This window comes from Schistocerca serialis, chromosome 6 (assembly GCF_023864345.2).
Source record: "Schistocerca serialis cubense isolate TAMUIC-IGC-003099 chromosome 6, iqSchSeri2.2, whole genome shotgun sequence".
Taxonomy (NCBI): Eukaryota; Metazoa; Arthropoda; class Insecta; order Orthoptera; family Acrididae; genus Schistocerca; species Schistocerca serialis.
This window is the reverse complement of record NC_064643.1, coordinates 228106601-228123961: the sequence shown is the minus strand read 5'-3', so window position 1 is coordinate 228123961 and position 17361 is coordinate 228106601. Positions and strand designations below refer to the sequence as shown.

General features: G+C 42.8%; 1 protein-coding gene across 1 annotated transcript in view; it reads left to right on the top strand.

The window, feature by feature from the left end:
• Positions 1-16928, top strand: part of LOC126484036 (uricase) — a 100427-nt gene extending 83499 nt beyond the window's left edge. Inside the window, exons 5-7 of the mRNA XM_050107372.1 lie at positions 1485-1671; positions 8540-8663; positions 16411-16928. Coding sequence (XP_049963329.1) covers positions 1485-1671; positions 8540-8663; positions 16411-16584 — 485 coding nt within the window. The 3' untranslated portion in view covers positions 16585-16928. The remainder of the gene's footprint in view (positions 1-1484; positions 1672-8539; positions 8664-16410) is intronic.
• The last annotated feature ends 433 nt before the right edge of the window (positions 16929-17361 follow it).

Below are 17361 nucleotides of genomic sequence, written 5' to 3'. Positions count from 1 at the left end.
ACCTAATCAGTAATCAGAGGATTTTTATTTTTGAAGATACATTCCACGTGCGTAGAGTTTTACCTATTTGTTGCTTGTATATATACAATGTAACCACTTACCAATTATATCAGACTGAAATTTTTATTGTTTTTAATAGCTACCATTTTGTAATTTTATTTCCTAATTATTCTGAAAGTTTCGTGCTAATTCATTTCTTCCTAAGATAACAATATTTACTAACTAAATTTATAAACTTATTAATTGGTAATTAAGATTTTAGTCCTATCTTAGTTATAAATTGCCTCAAAAAAGATAGCTTGAGATTTATGGCTTCCGGCACTAAGATAGCTTTCCTGAAATCTGGAAGACCACGACAAGGCTAAGAAGTTGAAATCCCGAAGTACCTGCAGTGCTTATTAAAGTTCCCACTGATCAACAATACGTTGTCACAGTACCACTTTGTGCTGCCATCACCGCCGTGCGTCCTCCGGCTCCGGCGGGGAATGTCTGGCCTTCCTGTGTTGTCTGGCAGCTGTTTCGCAACATTTCACAGACGACAGCTTAGGGGCCCACGCTGGACACCCCGCCAGATGAAGTTCAGCATACTTCTACGCCCAAACTTTGCATTCAGTCCTTTTAGATAAATACTTTTTGGTAGTGGGCACCGTCATTGTAACTACTAAAACAGCTAAGCTGCCCACGTTTCGACCGACTTTCTGTAGTCCTCTTCAGGGCGCTGAACCCCCTGGAGGAGGACCGCAGGAAGTCTGTCAAAACGTCGATAATTTAGCGGCTTTAGTAGTTACAATTACGCGACCCAAAACCCAAAATTATGTTCAACTCCCTGAAGAGAACCGCAGAAAGCCGATCAGCATGTCGGCAATTTAGCTGTTTTAGTAAATACAATGATGCGGCCCAGTAACCTAAATTATTTTACCCAAAATAACACCGGCCATGGGGGAGTCCGTACTTAATTACATTCATTTATGTCATAAATTCTTCAAGGACCTGCGGTGTTTCTCCTATCTTTAAAGATAAATTTCCAGTTCTCTCCTGGATATATTTTCAGCTATTATGTTTATCTGGTACCCTTAAGACCTGTTGTGTGCTGTCCCATACCCGTGCTTCTGTATTTCAGTTCCTCCGTATTCAGTGGTGTCCTTAAAATGGATACAGCACCGAACGATATGGTTCGGCGTTCCAATTTCTTCGCAGTTACTGCTGAGTCGACATCCTTTTCTGTTCAGGTATGAAGCGTAAGGCTACTGCTCTGTACGGAAACGGATCTTACCCCTCGAAGGTAGAATGTACTTCATTTTAAGTCTTTAGTTCACACTGTGGAAGATCACGCAGACGCGTCGTGCCCTTGAAAATGCATCCTCGTCTTCCTTCCATTTTCGCATTAATGAGTACCAGTACTACCGTTCCTTGGTTTCAGGGGGTAGCTTTTACAAATTTCGCGACAGATGTTACTTATTTGAAACCCTGTTGTCCTTTTGCAGAGCGGCCCAAGATAAAGGGCGGGCTGCGCGACCTGCGTGTCCTCAAGACGACGCAGTCAGCCTTCAAGGACTTCATCCAGGACGAGTACCGCACGCTGCCCGACGCCAACGACAGGATCTTCAGCACCATCGTCAGCGCCACGTGGGACTACTCCACCGCCAACGGCGTCAACTTCGACAAAGTCTGGTGAGTGTGCCTGCTGATACTTCACCGGTGACTGCCCTCTCCTGTTTACAAGTAGAGAGGGACTAGTTGGCATGGATTTTGACTTTTGATTTTTCGATTTTTTGGGTAATACTTGGAGAGATTCTGATGAATCCCGCGATTAGCTTAGCTTATTGATTACAAAATCATGTAGGACCTGTTAATCGAATACGTAATCGAAAAACATTTAAGAAGAACTCAGTTGACAGCTGGTAAAATTGTAGTTTATTAAAACGCGGCTGTTTTTCCTAAAAGTTTGGAACCAGGCCAATTATCTGCTGGGTTAGTTGGCATACCCCTATGGGTGAATTGGCATAACCTGATATGGTTACTTAGGCAGAACACAGCACTTTTCAAGGAACAACATATTATTTTATCAAAACTTACGATAACTTTCTTTTCAAAGAATAAATTCTTCAAAAACTAAATACCTTGTGAAGAAATAACACTTGAAAAAAAAAAAAAACAAATTCTACTTAAGTTCATAAACAACTTTATGAGCCTAACTATCTAGCCGAACAATGAATACTTCAAGAAAAATAGGTTCTGCTAATTATAGATACTTGTAATTATTCAAATAGAATCAGTTCAATGTTTTAAATCTCCTACGAATGTAGAGGTTGGGCGCTCGTTTAATTGAACACGTGAATTCAATTTTCCCGCAGTTTTATATTGGTTGTACCAAAGCGAATCGTCGTCGTCTGGCCATCTCCAAATTTCCTCTTTTTGACCATAGTGGACACGCGAACCTCATTGTTGTCGGTTCGACAATCTTCACTGGATCATGACTCGCATAGTAATTCGCCAAAACAATCATTGAAATGTATTTATGGTGATCGGGAGGCTCTTGAGACAGTGAGACATTCCTTGTCGGTTTTGTTCGATGTGAACTGCTGGAAAACTTGTCAACTTAACCCAAACCTAGCTGTGCCAAATTGATATCATAAACGAAGTGGATACCACACGATCCCGTACATCAGAAATAAAAGATTGTAATACATGCATGCAACTCCAGTTAACCTCACTTTCGACAATTACACTCCTGGAAATTGAAATAAGAACACCGTGAATTCATTGTCCCAGGAAGGGGAAACTTTATTGACACATTCCTGGCGTCAGATACATCACATGATCACACTGACAGAACCACAGGCACATAGACACAGGCAACAGAGCATGCACAATGTCGGCACTAGTACAGTGTATATCCACCTTTCGCAGCAATGCAGGCTGCTATTCTCCCATGGAGACGATCGTAGAGATGCTGGATGTAGTCCTGTGGAACGGTTTGCCATGCCATTTCCACCTGGCGCCTCAGTTGGACCAGCGTTCGTGCTGGACGTGCAGACCGCGTGAGACGACGCTTCATCCAGTCCCAAACATGCTCAATGGGGGACAGATCCGGAGATCTTGCTGGCCAGGGTAGTTGACTTACACCTTCTAGAGCACGTTGGGTGGCACGGGATACATTCGGACGTGCATTGTCCTGTTGGAACAGCAAGTTCCCTTGCCGGTCTAGGAATGGTAGAACGATGGGTTCGATGACGGTTTGGATGTACCGTGCACTATTCAGTGTCCCCTCGACGATCACCAGTGGTGTACGGCCAGTGTAGGAGATCGCTCCCCACACCATGATGCCGGGTGTTGGCCCTGTGTGCCTCGGTCGTATGCAGTCCTGATTGTGGCGCTCACCTGCACGGCGCCAAACACGCATACGACCATCATTGGCACCAAGGCAGAAGCGACTCTCATCGCTGAAGACGACACGTCTCCATTCGTCCCTCCATTCACGCCTGTCGCGACACCACTGGAGGCGGGCTGCACGATGTTGGGGCGTGAGCGGAAGACGGCCTAACGGTGTGCGGGACCGTAGCCCAGCTTCATGGAGACGGTTGCGAATGGTCCTCGCCGATACCCCAGGAGCAACAGTGTCCCTAATTTGCTGGGAAGTGGCGGTGCGGTCCGCTACGGCACTGCGTAGGATCCTACGGTCTTGGCGTGCATCCGTGCGTCGCTGCGGTCCGGTCCCAGGTCGACGGGCACGTGCACCTTCCGCCGACCACTGGCGACAACATCGATGTACTGTGGAGACCTCACGCCCCACGTGTTGAGCAATTCGGCGGTACGTCCATCCGGCCCGGCCTCCTGCATGCCCACTATACGCCCTCGCTCAAAGTCCGTCAACTGCACATACGGTTCACGTCCACGCTGTCGCGGCATGCTACCAGTGTTAAAGACTGCGATGGAGCTCCGTATGCCACGGCAAACTGGCTGACACTGACGGCGGCGGTGCACAAATGCTGCGCAGCTAGCGCCATTCGACGGCCAACACCGCGGTTCCTGGTGTGTCCGCTGTGCCGTGCGTGTGATCATTGCTTGTACAGCCCTCTCGCAGTGTCCGGAGCAAGTATGGTGGGTCTGACACACCGGTGTCAATGTGTTCTTTTTTCCATTTCCAGGAGTGTATTATCAGTAGTTTCTAAATTTGATCTACAGATTCACAAGAACAAAAAAATTTACGATCAAAAAATTTACTCAACGGTCAGAAAACGATGAAACTTTGGCCCTTCCTTCGTGACATTTCCAAGCAAAATTATAGTGGATGGTTCGCCTTTATAAATACTCATTTCTAGCACGATGGGAATGCACTGGCTCCACGGTGGCAGGAAATAGAAGATGTGTGCCAGCTAGCCCCTTATGCCAACTAACCTCGGTCACCCCTACGTCAGAAGGAATGAAAAAGGTTGGAGTATAGCATCTTGATGATGACAATGTTATCAGAGGTTTACCATCTAGAAGTCTGGAAGAGAAAAATAAATTAGCCCATCACTGTACAAAGGTGATTGAGAAGCTCGAGGAAAATTTAAATCAGAATGTCTGGGGCAATACCAGTCCCGTATCCTCCAGATAGTGTATCAGGTTTTGCTGTTCGAAAACGTGCGCAAGGCTAATTGGATGTAGGCTGTTTTGTTATTGACATATCATCACATGAAGGCCCGACGCACAAAAACGGTATTTTAATTTTCTGAGCTCTTGCTAATCTTAGCAGAATTGAACTGACGGCTAAATTATCGTTCGTGAGAAGCCTCGTATAAAGAGTGGTGCTACTAATCCGTGTTTAAAATTAATTACAGATATTAACTGAAACAAATAAAAACGCTCAAAATTTTCATGGTACAGACAAAAAAGCAGCTGTCATCCACACTTAGACGAAGTGGTCATGATCCCACTGAAGTCTCAGGATATTTTGCGCTTAATTAACGCTCGAATTTTCTGTAGAGAGATACTGACGTAATTTATAACTTATTTTTAAAGCAAAAGGTGTGCATTTGTTAAAGATCTTTGAGAGCTCGATAATAAAAGAGAAAGAAGATACGAAATTCTTAATGTACGCCGCTAAACATTTCCGTGAAAGAGATTGGACATGTGCTCTATATGAAGACTTGCCGCTCCGGTGCAATCTTCTTCGGTTTTTGTATGTTTATTCGGCAATGAAAGGCGAAACTGAACTTGCTCCATTAAATTTCTGGTGTGTAGCCTCATAAATTCAGATTCTTCTTCTTCTAATATTTCGGCTGTGCATCGCTCAGCCATGAAGAAACTGAGATTTTCCGACGGCTTGCATTTTGCGTACTGTGTGAATAATTTGTAAAGCGTTGCTGTGCTACCGCTGTCAAGTGCTTCAAGAACACCACAATTTAAATATATCTCCAGTTAGAGAAATTACGGGTATTATGTATCCTTAGCGTGCTGTCACTTGCGAAATCCTTTGTAAGACAGCGTTATTCATAAATATCTCCAGGATTTCAGACGACAACTGCGGAAAAACAATAGACAGACGTCAGCATCTCTCCATGTTCCTCACATTATAAGCTCTCAATTTGCGGAAAAGCAATAGACAGACGTCAGCATCTCTCCATGTTCCTCACATTATAAGCTCTCAATTTAAGCTCTATTACGGGCTGAAGAGCAAGAGAAATTCATGGGATTCTCCTGGGAAGGTGCAACAACTAAAACCTAAATTGTAAATCTTTTCTTTGGGTTACCTTTTATGAAACATCCCCTTAGGAAAATTTATATTTTACTGTGCTGGAAAACCCCTTACGTTATTTGATTTTCAAACAGCTGAGCAGAACTGAACGTACTCAGACATTTATCTCTTTACTTATTCTGATCAATACTAAACTGACACACAATATTTTTTTTAGCGCAACGCAATCTGAAGTTCAATAATCCCTACAAAAGAATGGCCCTGACTAACAATAACCTATACCTTTCATGAATGACTTACCTCACAAAAATCTTCGTTACTCGAGCTGCTGCGATACAGCGAGCGCCAATTCTGCCAGCTAAATAAAAAATTCTAACTATTGAAGGAACCTACTACTAATAGGTATAGTTAGCAAATGAAAGATTTTGATAGAGAACAAACAGTGTATTTACCTTAATAATGTTCAAAAGTCGTCATATATATATATTCAAAAGACAGAATTTTTCTGTACGAAATTCCATATACACAGTTTGAACACAAAATATGGAAAAATAAATAGAGTAAAACATTTTAAATACCTAGGTGAAATTTTGGAGCCAACCGGAGGAGAGAAAGTTGCACAGAAGATCAGACAACAGAAAATGAAGAGAGCATATGGTATGACACATGAAATATACAATAAAAAATGCATCTCCTCGAACACAAAAATCAGACACTACTGCGCAGTAATTAAGCCAGCAGCACTATATGCTAGTGAAACGCTCACACTCCACACAAAATGTGATTTAGAAAAAATACTAAAAGAAGAACGCAAAATTATGAGAAAGATTTTAGGTCCAAAATTAACAGAAGAAGGATACCGGATACAATCAAGAAGAACCACAGAAACTACATCAAACCTGGCAGCAGACATAAGAAGGCGAAGATTAAAATTTTATGGACATGTCACTAGACTTCCCCCCACACGACTCACCAACAGAATTCTCACTTACATAGAAAAAGTCAAATCGACAACACCATGGATTAGCCAAGTAAAATTAGATTTACAAAAAGCAAATATTGAACTTAAAGATGTCAAAGATAGAAAAACTTTTAGAAATAAGGTGGAAAAGTGGATTGTATTGTCGGAGAAGGAAGCACTAAAGAGACCAGGAACAAAATGGACAGAAGAAAGAAAAAGAAAACATGGAGAACGAATGAAAGAAGTATGGAAGAAACGACGTCAGAAAGCTTTGCGTGATCCTTCTGGGTCCATTCGCGATAAGTAAGTAAGTAAGTATATCCAGTATTAAAATTTACTCTTTCTGATGGACACACGTCCAAATCGTCCGCTCTCAAAATTCTGCCATCTCTCTCCCCACATCCACCACTGCCCAACACTGCAATAGCAAATATTCCAACAATGGAAACCAACCACAGACTGCACACAGCACAGTCAGTGATTTTCATACAGAGCGCTACGTGGCGTTACCAACATAAAAACCTAAACAGCCTACTTACACATTCTACACGCGTGAACTAATTCGAAGGGTCAATATGGAGCAGATGACTTATCTGCATGCTGCATGTTCCGACACGCCTGCCCCATACAATTACACTGATTGTATTGTACCTACGCTACGGCGCGTATTACGAATCGAAACTTGGAGAGATGTTCTATCCACTGATATGGGTCATTTTCGGTATATCATGCAGTTTTCGTGGAGTCATTTCTGAAATCTTTGAGGTATATACGAATAATGCTGTATATTAGAGGCGTCCGTATTACGTTACGCACCCTATATGTCTGTCACAGGTCACGTTACGAACAAACTTTTTATACAGTTGAATACCATATAACCTCAATAATGAAGTTCCTTAGGTGATGTACACGTTTGTTTAGGACACTGCTGATGCAGCATTTTTTTTACAGTAAAATGTTATAAGAAACTGTCGTTATTTTCGGTAATTTAGAAGTGCACACATTTGGTATGCCGAAGGCTGACTTTCTTTTTGACGAACGACGTTATATTGAAGGGTGAAGGAGTACGAGGGTAATCGCAAAAGTAAAGTCTCCTATTTTTTTATAAGTACATAAACCTCTTTATTTCTACAATGGTTTAAATCAGTTTATAGCTTGAACATTTACCTGTTTTTCGACATAATCATCATTTATGTCGATGCATTTTTGTAGACGCTGTGGCAGTTTTTGCATGCCCATGTCGTACCAGATCGCAGCCATGTTGTTCAGAAAGTTATGAACCTCTTCTTTCACCTCGTCGTCGTAGCTGAATCGCTGGTATCACAATTAACGCTGACAGGTACTGTGAGACTCTGAGAAACTCAAACGGGCCATTCAGAACCGGAGAAGAGGAATGTTGAGCAAGGGCGTACACATTCTCCATGACAACGCTCGCCCACACATCGCTCGGCAAACTGTTGCTCTCCTGCAACAGTTTCAGTGGGACATAATCACCAACCCACTCTATAGTCCTGACTTGGCGCCCAGTGACTATCACCTGTTCTATAGGTTAAAAGAACATTTGACCAGAAAGCGATTCAGCTGCGACGACGAGGTGAAAGAAGAGGTTCATAACTTTCTGAACGGCATGACGGCGAGCTGATATGACATAGGCATACAAAAACTGCCACAGTGCCTACAAAAATGCATCGACATAAATGGTGATTAGCTATTTTTCTACATAAATGTTCAAGTTGTAAACTGGTATAAGCCATTGTAGAAATAAACAGATCTATGTACTTACAAAAAAATAAGAGACCTTACTTTTGGGATTACCCACGTATTTTAGTCCTGAAATTTATGGCCACATTGAGACCTCTTCAGGCGGAGTTAGATGTGATTATTGTTTGTATTTGTAGGGACGCGGTGAAGGAGTGCATCCTGGACAAGTTCGCTGGACCGTCGGACACCGGCATCTTCTCGCCGTCTGTGCAGAACACTCTGTACCTCACAGAGAAGATGGTGCTCGACAAAGTCCAGCAGGTCAGTATCTACCCCTGTTCATTATTCGAGAAGAATGGCCTTAACGACGCATGTGGAGGGCGTGTACATAGTAATTTTCGCAGCTACCTCTGCCTCCCATACGTCAGTTGACACTGCAATTTCGCATATACTGTAATTTTGGTAATAAGATATTCAGACTCGTTGTTGGGTTCTCACATGCTTCATGTTGTTCCCAGAGGTGTCTTGTTGAGCTTCTTAGGTTGTACCACTCTGACAGTCGATCATGCCCGGAAAATTATAGTTACTCTGCCTTCTGTTCACAGTGGCTTGTAGAGTATACATGTGGATGTAAATGTAGTTTGAATTTCAGTTTGTAACGCGCAAAATAATATGCAAAATTGATACTTCATGTGCTGTCTCAGGTGGGTTGTACAAATGACTCCGTATTGAGACATGTTAAAAGGAGCTCAACAGCTTATCTGTAGAAACAATTTTCGTGAGTAATTACTGCACTCTTCGAAGTTTTTTTAAATTATTCGAAATTCTATTCAAGCACACCAACATATGGCTGTTAACAATACACCTCTTCTAATCTATTTCACAGAGCTTTCTTATTTGGTACTTTGTGAGAAACTTCGTGAAAGCTCTTGACGCAACATAAAGTTTCTAAGAGATTTTTCCATATAGTGATGACTAAATTATTCAGAGCATCTTTTACACAGTCTTGCCAAAGAGTTCTTTGTCGTTCATTGACAATTACGATTTCACCACTGTAATGAGTTTTCAAATTTTTATTGAACTATTGCAGATCCCAAGCTTTCCGTACTCAGTTTCCGATGACCTCGCACTCCTACTTGAATTTTTTAAATCAAAGAGGAGTTATCAATGTGTTTCCTTGTTTATGGTTTGGCCTTTGTCACAGGGAACTGTCTGGAATTTATTTCATCCTCCTTAAACATGTTTTTTTTTATCTTAGTATGTAAGCCACTAAAACTATTTGTACAAACGGATTACTGTACATTTATCTAGTTTGTCAAGGGAAATTACTTTGCAAAAGATGCAACTTCTTCTGAATTCAAATGTGTTCATTTCATTTGTGTTGTATTACTGCTTACCTGATGGTTTTAGGTTACTCATATACCTGTCTGAAAGTACTTGCGTATATTCATTGAGACACATTTTAAGAACACGTTTGCGTTTTTCATCCTACAGCAGCAGCCATAGTTAACTATAAATGGTAATAAAGTTACTAGTTTCACATTGGATTGAAATATGAGAACATTATTGGTATGAAAATATCGTTCTGCAGGTGTTCCTGACGATTCGCATTACATACCAGTTCAATTATGACACCACATACATAAAACTTAGAGATCGGCAGATGAAACTTCCTGACTGTATCTTCTGGTTAAATTTCAATGCAAGAGGATGAGCGTTGTAGATGATGTTATGAACATGGATTCTATTTAATTTTCTGTTCTGTATGTGTATTACCGTGAGGATGAAAATTTAATTACAGCGAAACAGAAACAAATGGAAGCAGAGCTTCAGCTGACTATAGTTGTTACTTCGATATCGAGGTCATTACAAACGAAGTACAAGCTCGGATTGTAATAAGTTTGGGGGAGGAAATCGGCCCTGTCCTTCCTCGAGCGATTTAGGGAAATCACGGAATGCCTGAATCTGTATAGTTAGATGCGGATCTGAACAGTCACCCTCTAGAATGCGAGTCCAGTGTGCTAACCAATGTGCCACCTTACCCGGTTACAATTAAGCCTCTACAGGGTTGTGTATTGGAATGACGACAGAGAAAATTTGTGCCGGACTATAACTCGAAACCGGATTTCCCGCATTACACAAGTGGTCGTCTTAACCGCTTCGTCTATCCGTGCACGCATCACGGTCAGACCCAAACTTCTATAAGTCTGCAGGCCAGTTATACAATAAGAATCATACATTACCAATATGGAAAGAAAATTCCAATATGGATATTCTCGTATTGTGGTACGTATTCTGCAAGTATTGTAAGTAGGAGAGTCATCATTCATTTGCTGTCTATCCTACAGTTTTCTGTTTCTTTAGATATTCCACAAGGAATATAGCTTCTCGTAAACCAAATACAAGTTATTTAGTTTGGAAATGGATTTTCATTTTGAGTAGCAACATGACAAGGCAAATTGCTCATAAACAGTCACCATCATTTCCCCTCATACACACAATATTAGTAAGCTTACTGATGAAGAAGACAGGGAATCGAAAAAAGGACGAACGGCGAATTATTGCTGTCACAGATTAATTTTCCGGGTGTACGGTAATTATCTAGTCTGCACGGATGGAAGCTTTATGGAATTCGTCAGCAGCTGTTATATCGCACACGTCACAGTGCTTCCCACCCGAGTTGGCTTTTTTAATTACTCTCGTTTTGGGACGAAACCGCGCGCAAACACGAATGATGAGAGTTTGTGACAGGACGTGGCATGAGAAGCGAGTGTGAGCGCGGTATTTCGCTCTCTTCGGCAGGAGATTTTCGCGATTCAGCTGTACGTTGTTGCTGTATCTGCTTAATCTCACACAAATAAAACAATATTTCCACAACACTGTTAGGAAAACAGATGTACTCTTCATTACATAGATTAATTTGTGTTTTACGTCTTGAATTGCAATGCCTTCTGGTAGCCAGCAGTGTGAGGAGAAAGTTGTGAGAGGTCTTGCGTGCTTGATAGAAATATTGTACTTACTGCATGGTGCCACAGCGCAATACATTTTGAGGGGCAAAATAATGCAAGTAAAGTTGATAGGATGAGCACAGGGAGATGCAGTGAGCTGAAAGCAGTAGCATAGGTAAAATTTTACTCCAGAGTATTAGAGAAAGAATATAAGCTCAGATTAACGATAAGTTAAGGAAATCGACCTTCTGCTCGAGTAAGGATACATATTACAATTCTTCTGCAGTAGTTTTATGTTCTCAAGAAAACACAAATCAGGATGTTTAGGCGGGAATTTAAACCTAAGTCCTTCAGACTACGTATCTAATTACGCAACTGTTGAATCGTCACATGTACTACATCTGCAGTAAGGTGTTGGCTACACTGTAAGTTCACTTAACGTTAGTAAAAAAAAAAAGAACTTTGTCACGGCCCATCCCGTTCGATGCGAAACGAATTTAAAAAAAAGTAATGTGACTAACGCAAAATGTTGTTTATTTTGTGCGTTATTAATGAGTCTTAAATTTCACAGAGAAGATATTACATAACAGAAGAGAAGATAATAAATAATAATCATCTTGTGCCCACAAAGAAGTAAATATTCAGAGCTACTCTTTTTATGAAATGTCTCAAGTAAAGAGCACAGTTGGCGGTAAGAGATGATTCGTTGCTAAGAATCATAGTGGCTTAGAGTAAATTTTCTCTCTTTTGAGTCGTCACAAGACTGCTTCGACGTTATCCATTTATTTATATCCAGTGTTGCATTATGTATGCGTGGCTACTAAGCCAATGTCTTCATTATGTAGAGATGAGGAAGCTTACACAGATTACACCAGCTTGGAGATTTCCATTAAACCAGTCTTGGGTGTGAAGACCACGGCAACAGCAATACGTATAATCTGTGAACTACATCTCCCTCTTCACTGCTTTCTGTATTACCTAATGAATTAGTCTTAGATTGCTTTACTCGTATATTAATTTCTTGTAAGACCACCTGGTAGACTGCTTCCCTCAAATGTTCTTTTTATTTGCTACCCTGAATATCCACAGTGCTTCTCCACAACACTCAATATTGCTGGCTTTCCATTGCCATATTTTCTCCTTTTTCCGCTGTCTACGTATTCTTACTACAGAGTGCTATGCTTTCGACACACATTCTCGTAAAATTATCCATGTGCTCTAGTTTAAAATTTGATGACAGCAGTTCTGCTGAAAAATCTTCCTTCGCTTACATTATCCTGTTTACGTTTACCGAAATTCGCCTGTTTTGTATAATTTTGCTCTCCAGGCACCACAGTTCCTTCGCTTTTTCTACTCAATCTTCTTCACTTGTGAGATTTAACCAACCGCTATTTTAGCGACTAACAACCTTATATCTGAAATGTAAGCCACGCAGCCGGCCGCGGTGGCCGTGCGGTTCTAGGCGCTCCAGTCCGGAGCCGCGCTGCTGCTACAGTCGCAGGTTAGAATCCTGCCTCGGGCATGGATGTGTGTGATGTCCTTAGGTTAGTTAGGTTTAAGTAGTTCTAAGTTCTAGGGGACTGATGACCACAGCAGTTGAGTCCCATAGTGCTCAGAGCCATTTTTTTTTAAGCCAAGCAACCTGTTTGCACTACTTAATATTGCTTCTAATTGTTCCCTACCCAGCTAGAGGGGAAACGGCGTTTATGAGCCTCACCATTTTTCTATTCGCCTGTCACTTTTATCTTTGTTATGGTGTTGGGAGTTACAGTCGACGCTCTAGTTCGATGAATTGTTCCTATGACGTTTGATTAGCTTTTATGGCAAACTAGCTTAGCGCCCTCTGCTTCGCTTGCCTTTAAGGCCGTAAAAGAATAGTCCTTTCCAAATGTACTTCTGACCAAAAAGTGATTCTAGTAGCTGAAGTAGGAAGTTTTTTTAAGTTTTGCATTTTGAGTTTTTGTGGTGATTTTTCCACAGAAACTTTCGTCCCATAACACATATTTCTTTATTTCGAACAGAGACAACGAAATATTTTCATAAAATTTTTCATCCCCTGTTACACCCTTTGGGTGTTGAATTTCCAAGAATACTGAAACGCGTATCTTTTTATTTCTGACGGAGAAGCCAAATACCAAATATCATAGCTCTAGCTTAAAAATTGCCCTAATAGCGACAGCTTTCAAAAAACTGTTATCGCCTATTTCCTTCCCCTTAGGGGTCTATTTCGAAAAATACCGAGCGAGATGGCGCAGCGGTTAGCACACTGGAGTACGACGGTTCAAACATGGTCCGGCCATCCAGGTTTAGACTTCCCGTGATTTCCCTAAACTGCTGCAGGCAAACGCCGGGATGTTTCCTATGAAAGGTCACGCCCCATCCCTGACACAATCAGAATTTGTGCTCCGTCTCTAATGAATCGGTGTAGACGGGACGTTAAACCCGAGCTTCCGTCCTTCTTCGTAAAAGCCATTCTTAAACGATGCCTACAGTGTAAGGTCAACCTCTCCAAATTTCGAGTTTCTATCCGTAGCTGTTTGGGCTGGGCAATGAGGAGTGAGTCAGTCGGAAAGTTTCCTTTTATATACAGAGATATAATTAGTAGAACAAGGTGTATCCATTAGCCATTTTCAGAGAAACTGGTGTCCGATGTAACTGAAAGAATAAATTGAACTGTCTTAAAACCCAAATAATGATGATTCGCAGAGTAGTTTGTTTGGTTTTAATTTCTACCTCGCATGGTTGCTTCCGGTGTGTAATGGTACCTCATTGGCACAACTTTTAACGTAAGGTCTCTCTCTCTCTCTCTCTCTCTCTCTCTCTCTCTCTCTCTCTCTCTCTCTCTGTGTGTGTGTGTGTGTGTGTGTGTGTGTGTGTGTGTGTGTGCACACCCACGAACGATAAACACGTAAAAAAAATTAATTTTTGTCTAGAGTAAGGGACAACATTATCTCAGAATTAAATTAAAGATAGTGCCAATGGCCAATATTTTCCTGGGTTCTGAGGCAACTGGTAGGCGTCTCCCATTCATTCGCAATTGGAAACCCCTCTGCGCTACTACCAACAGCCCATCTAACGACTGGCTGGAAATCCCTGCAACTCTATAGTGGGTTAGAGCTCAAAACACTGGATTAGAGAATGAAAACTACAAAAAGAACTAAAAGACCGTTCCAGTAAGATACACTGCAACACACGTGGAACAAGTCGTCAGTTTTACTCTGTTACACAAGATGACAGAAACATGCTCATACACTACAGTCTCATATTTTTTTGATTGATGTATTATCTCCGAATCAAAGTAAGGGGAGTTTCAATCCGCGGCGATGCTTCGCTGTAGACAACAGCATCAACAGTGAACCATCTTACAGTGTTGCTGAGCTAATTTGATAAATTATTTATGCGTACTGAGAATATTATGGGCTTCCTTTGGGGCGCATGTGGTTTCATTACTATTGAATATTTACCGTCCAATATAACAAACTGGGATTTATAATGGTAACTTTATTGACAAATTCGCACATATCCTAAGATATGAGCGTAGCTTGGTTATTGGCCGCCAGGGTAATTGTGCGTGAAACGCCTTTCGGAAATCTGGAAAGATGGAGTCTACCTTTTTGCTGTGAGGAACTATAAAAGTGCGGATGTACACTCCTGGAAATGGAAAAAAGAACACATTGACACCGGTGTGTCAGACCCACCATACTTGCTCCGGACACTGCGAGAGGGCTGTACAAGCAATGATCACACGCACGGCACAGCGGACACACCAGGAACCGCGGTGTTGGCCGTCGAATGGCGCTAGCTGCGCAGCATTTGTGCACCGCCGCCGTCAGTGTCAGCCAGTTTGCCGTGGCATACGGAGCTCCATCGCAGTCTTTAACACTGGTAGCATGCCGCGACAGCGTGGACGTGCACCGTATGTGCAGTTGACGGACTTTGAGCGAGGGCGTATAGTGGGCATGCGGGAGGCCGGGTGGACGTACCGCCGAATTGCTCAACACGTGGGGCGTGAGGTCTCCACAGTACGTCGATGTTGTCGCCAGTGGTGGGCGGAAGGTGCACGTGCCCGTCGACCTGGGACCGGACCGCAGCGACGCACGGATGCACGCCAAGACCGTAGGATCCTACACAGTGCCGTAGGGGACCGCACCGCCACTTCCCAGCAAATTAGGGACACTGTTGCTCCTGGGGTATCGGCGAGGACCATTCGCAACCGTCTCCATGAAGCTGGGCTACGGTCCCGCACACCGTTAGGCCGTCTTCTGCTCACGCCCCAACATCGTGCAGCCCGCCTCCAGTGGTGTCGCGACAGGCGTGAATGGAGGGACGAATGGAGACGTGTCGTCTTCAGCGATGAGAGTCGCTTCTGCCTTGGTGCCAATGATGGTCGTATGAGTGTTTGGCGCCGTGCAGGTGAGCGCCACAATCAGGACTGCATACGACCGAGGCACACAGGGCCAACACCCGGCATCATTGTGTGGGGAGCGATCTCCTACACTGGCCGTACACCACTGGTGATCGTCGAGGGGACACTGAATAGTGCACGGTACATCCATACCGTCATCGAACCCATCGTTCTACCATTCCTAGACCGGCAAGGGAACTTGCTGTTCCAACAGGACAATGCACGTCCGCATGTATCCCGTGCCACCCAACGTGCTCTAGAAGGTGTAAGTCAACTACCCTGGCCAGCAAGATCTCCGGATCTGTCCCCCATTGAGCATGTTTGGGACTGGATGAAGCGTCGTCTCACGCGGTCTGCACGTCCAGTACGAACGCTGGTCCAACTGAGGCGCCAGGTGGAAATGGCATGGCAAGCCGTTCCACAGGACTACATCCAGCATCTCTACGATCGTCTCCATGTGAGAATAGTAGCCTGCATTGCTGCAAAAGGTGGATACACACTGTACTAGTGCCGACATTGTGCATGCTCTGTTGCCTGTGTCTATGTGCCTGTGGTTCTGTCAGTGTGATCATGTGATGTATCTGACCCCAGGAATGTGTCAATAAAGTTTCCCCTTCCTGGGACAATGAATTCACGGTGTTCTTATTTCAATTTCCAGGAGTGTAGTTCATTCCAGCGGCGCATTAGCGTACCTAACGAGGCTCTCCCGTTGCAGATTTCGCAGATCGAGATGTGGATGCCCAACAAGCACTACTTCACGATCGACCTGAGTAAGTTCCCGCGCAGCATCGTGGGCAGCGACAACAAGGAAGTGTACGAGCCGGTGGACAAGCCGTCCGGCATCATCCACGCCAAGCTCGCCCGCAAGGATCTCAAGGCCAAGCTGTGACGTCACCGCCGATAGCGACGCGAGACTCGCAGCGAGCGCTTGTTGGCACTATGCGCGATTTTCTAAGTGCGCCCAGCTGCCGCTTGCCAGGAATGGTAGTTTCTTCTGCACCGAAAGTCTCGCGGGCGCTATACGTTGCTCAATAAAATGTATTGTACTTACACGGAACGGGGTTGCCTGCTGGACAGATTATCCAAATTTTCGAGCGGCAGAGCAACCATCAGTTATTGGCTAGTCTATAAAAAATAAGACTTTAACTAAGTATTGTAAATTTACGCACCTTACTATGAAGGATTGTACATTTGTATAAAGATAGTTACAATAAAACTATTTATTAAAAGTTAGGTAATGTCATTTCTATATCTTATCAGTTGTATATTTCCAGCCTTTAATTGTGAAACACCCCCTTAGAAAAATTAAGAATGACTGTTCTGGAAAACCTCTACGTTATTTGTTTTTCAAACAGCTGAGCAAAACTGAACGTACTCAGACATTTCTCTCTTTACGTATTCTGATCAACACAAACTCACACACATTATTTTTAGCGCAACGCAATCTGACTTTCAATAATCCCTACAAAAGAATGGCCCTGAATAACGATAACCTATACCTTTCATGAATCACTTAGCTCACAAAAATCTTCGTTACTCGAACTACTGCAATACAGCGAGCACCAATACTGAAGAAAAGATTCTAAAGAAAAAAAGAAAAAAAGAAAAGGAAAGATTCTAACTACTGAAGGCACTAACTACTGATAGGCATGGTTAGCAAATCAAA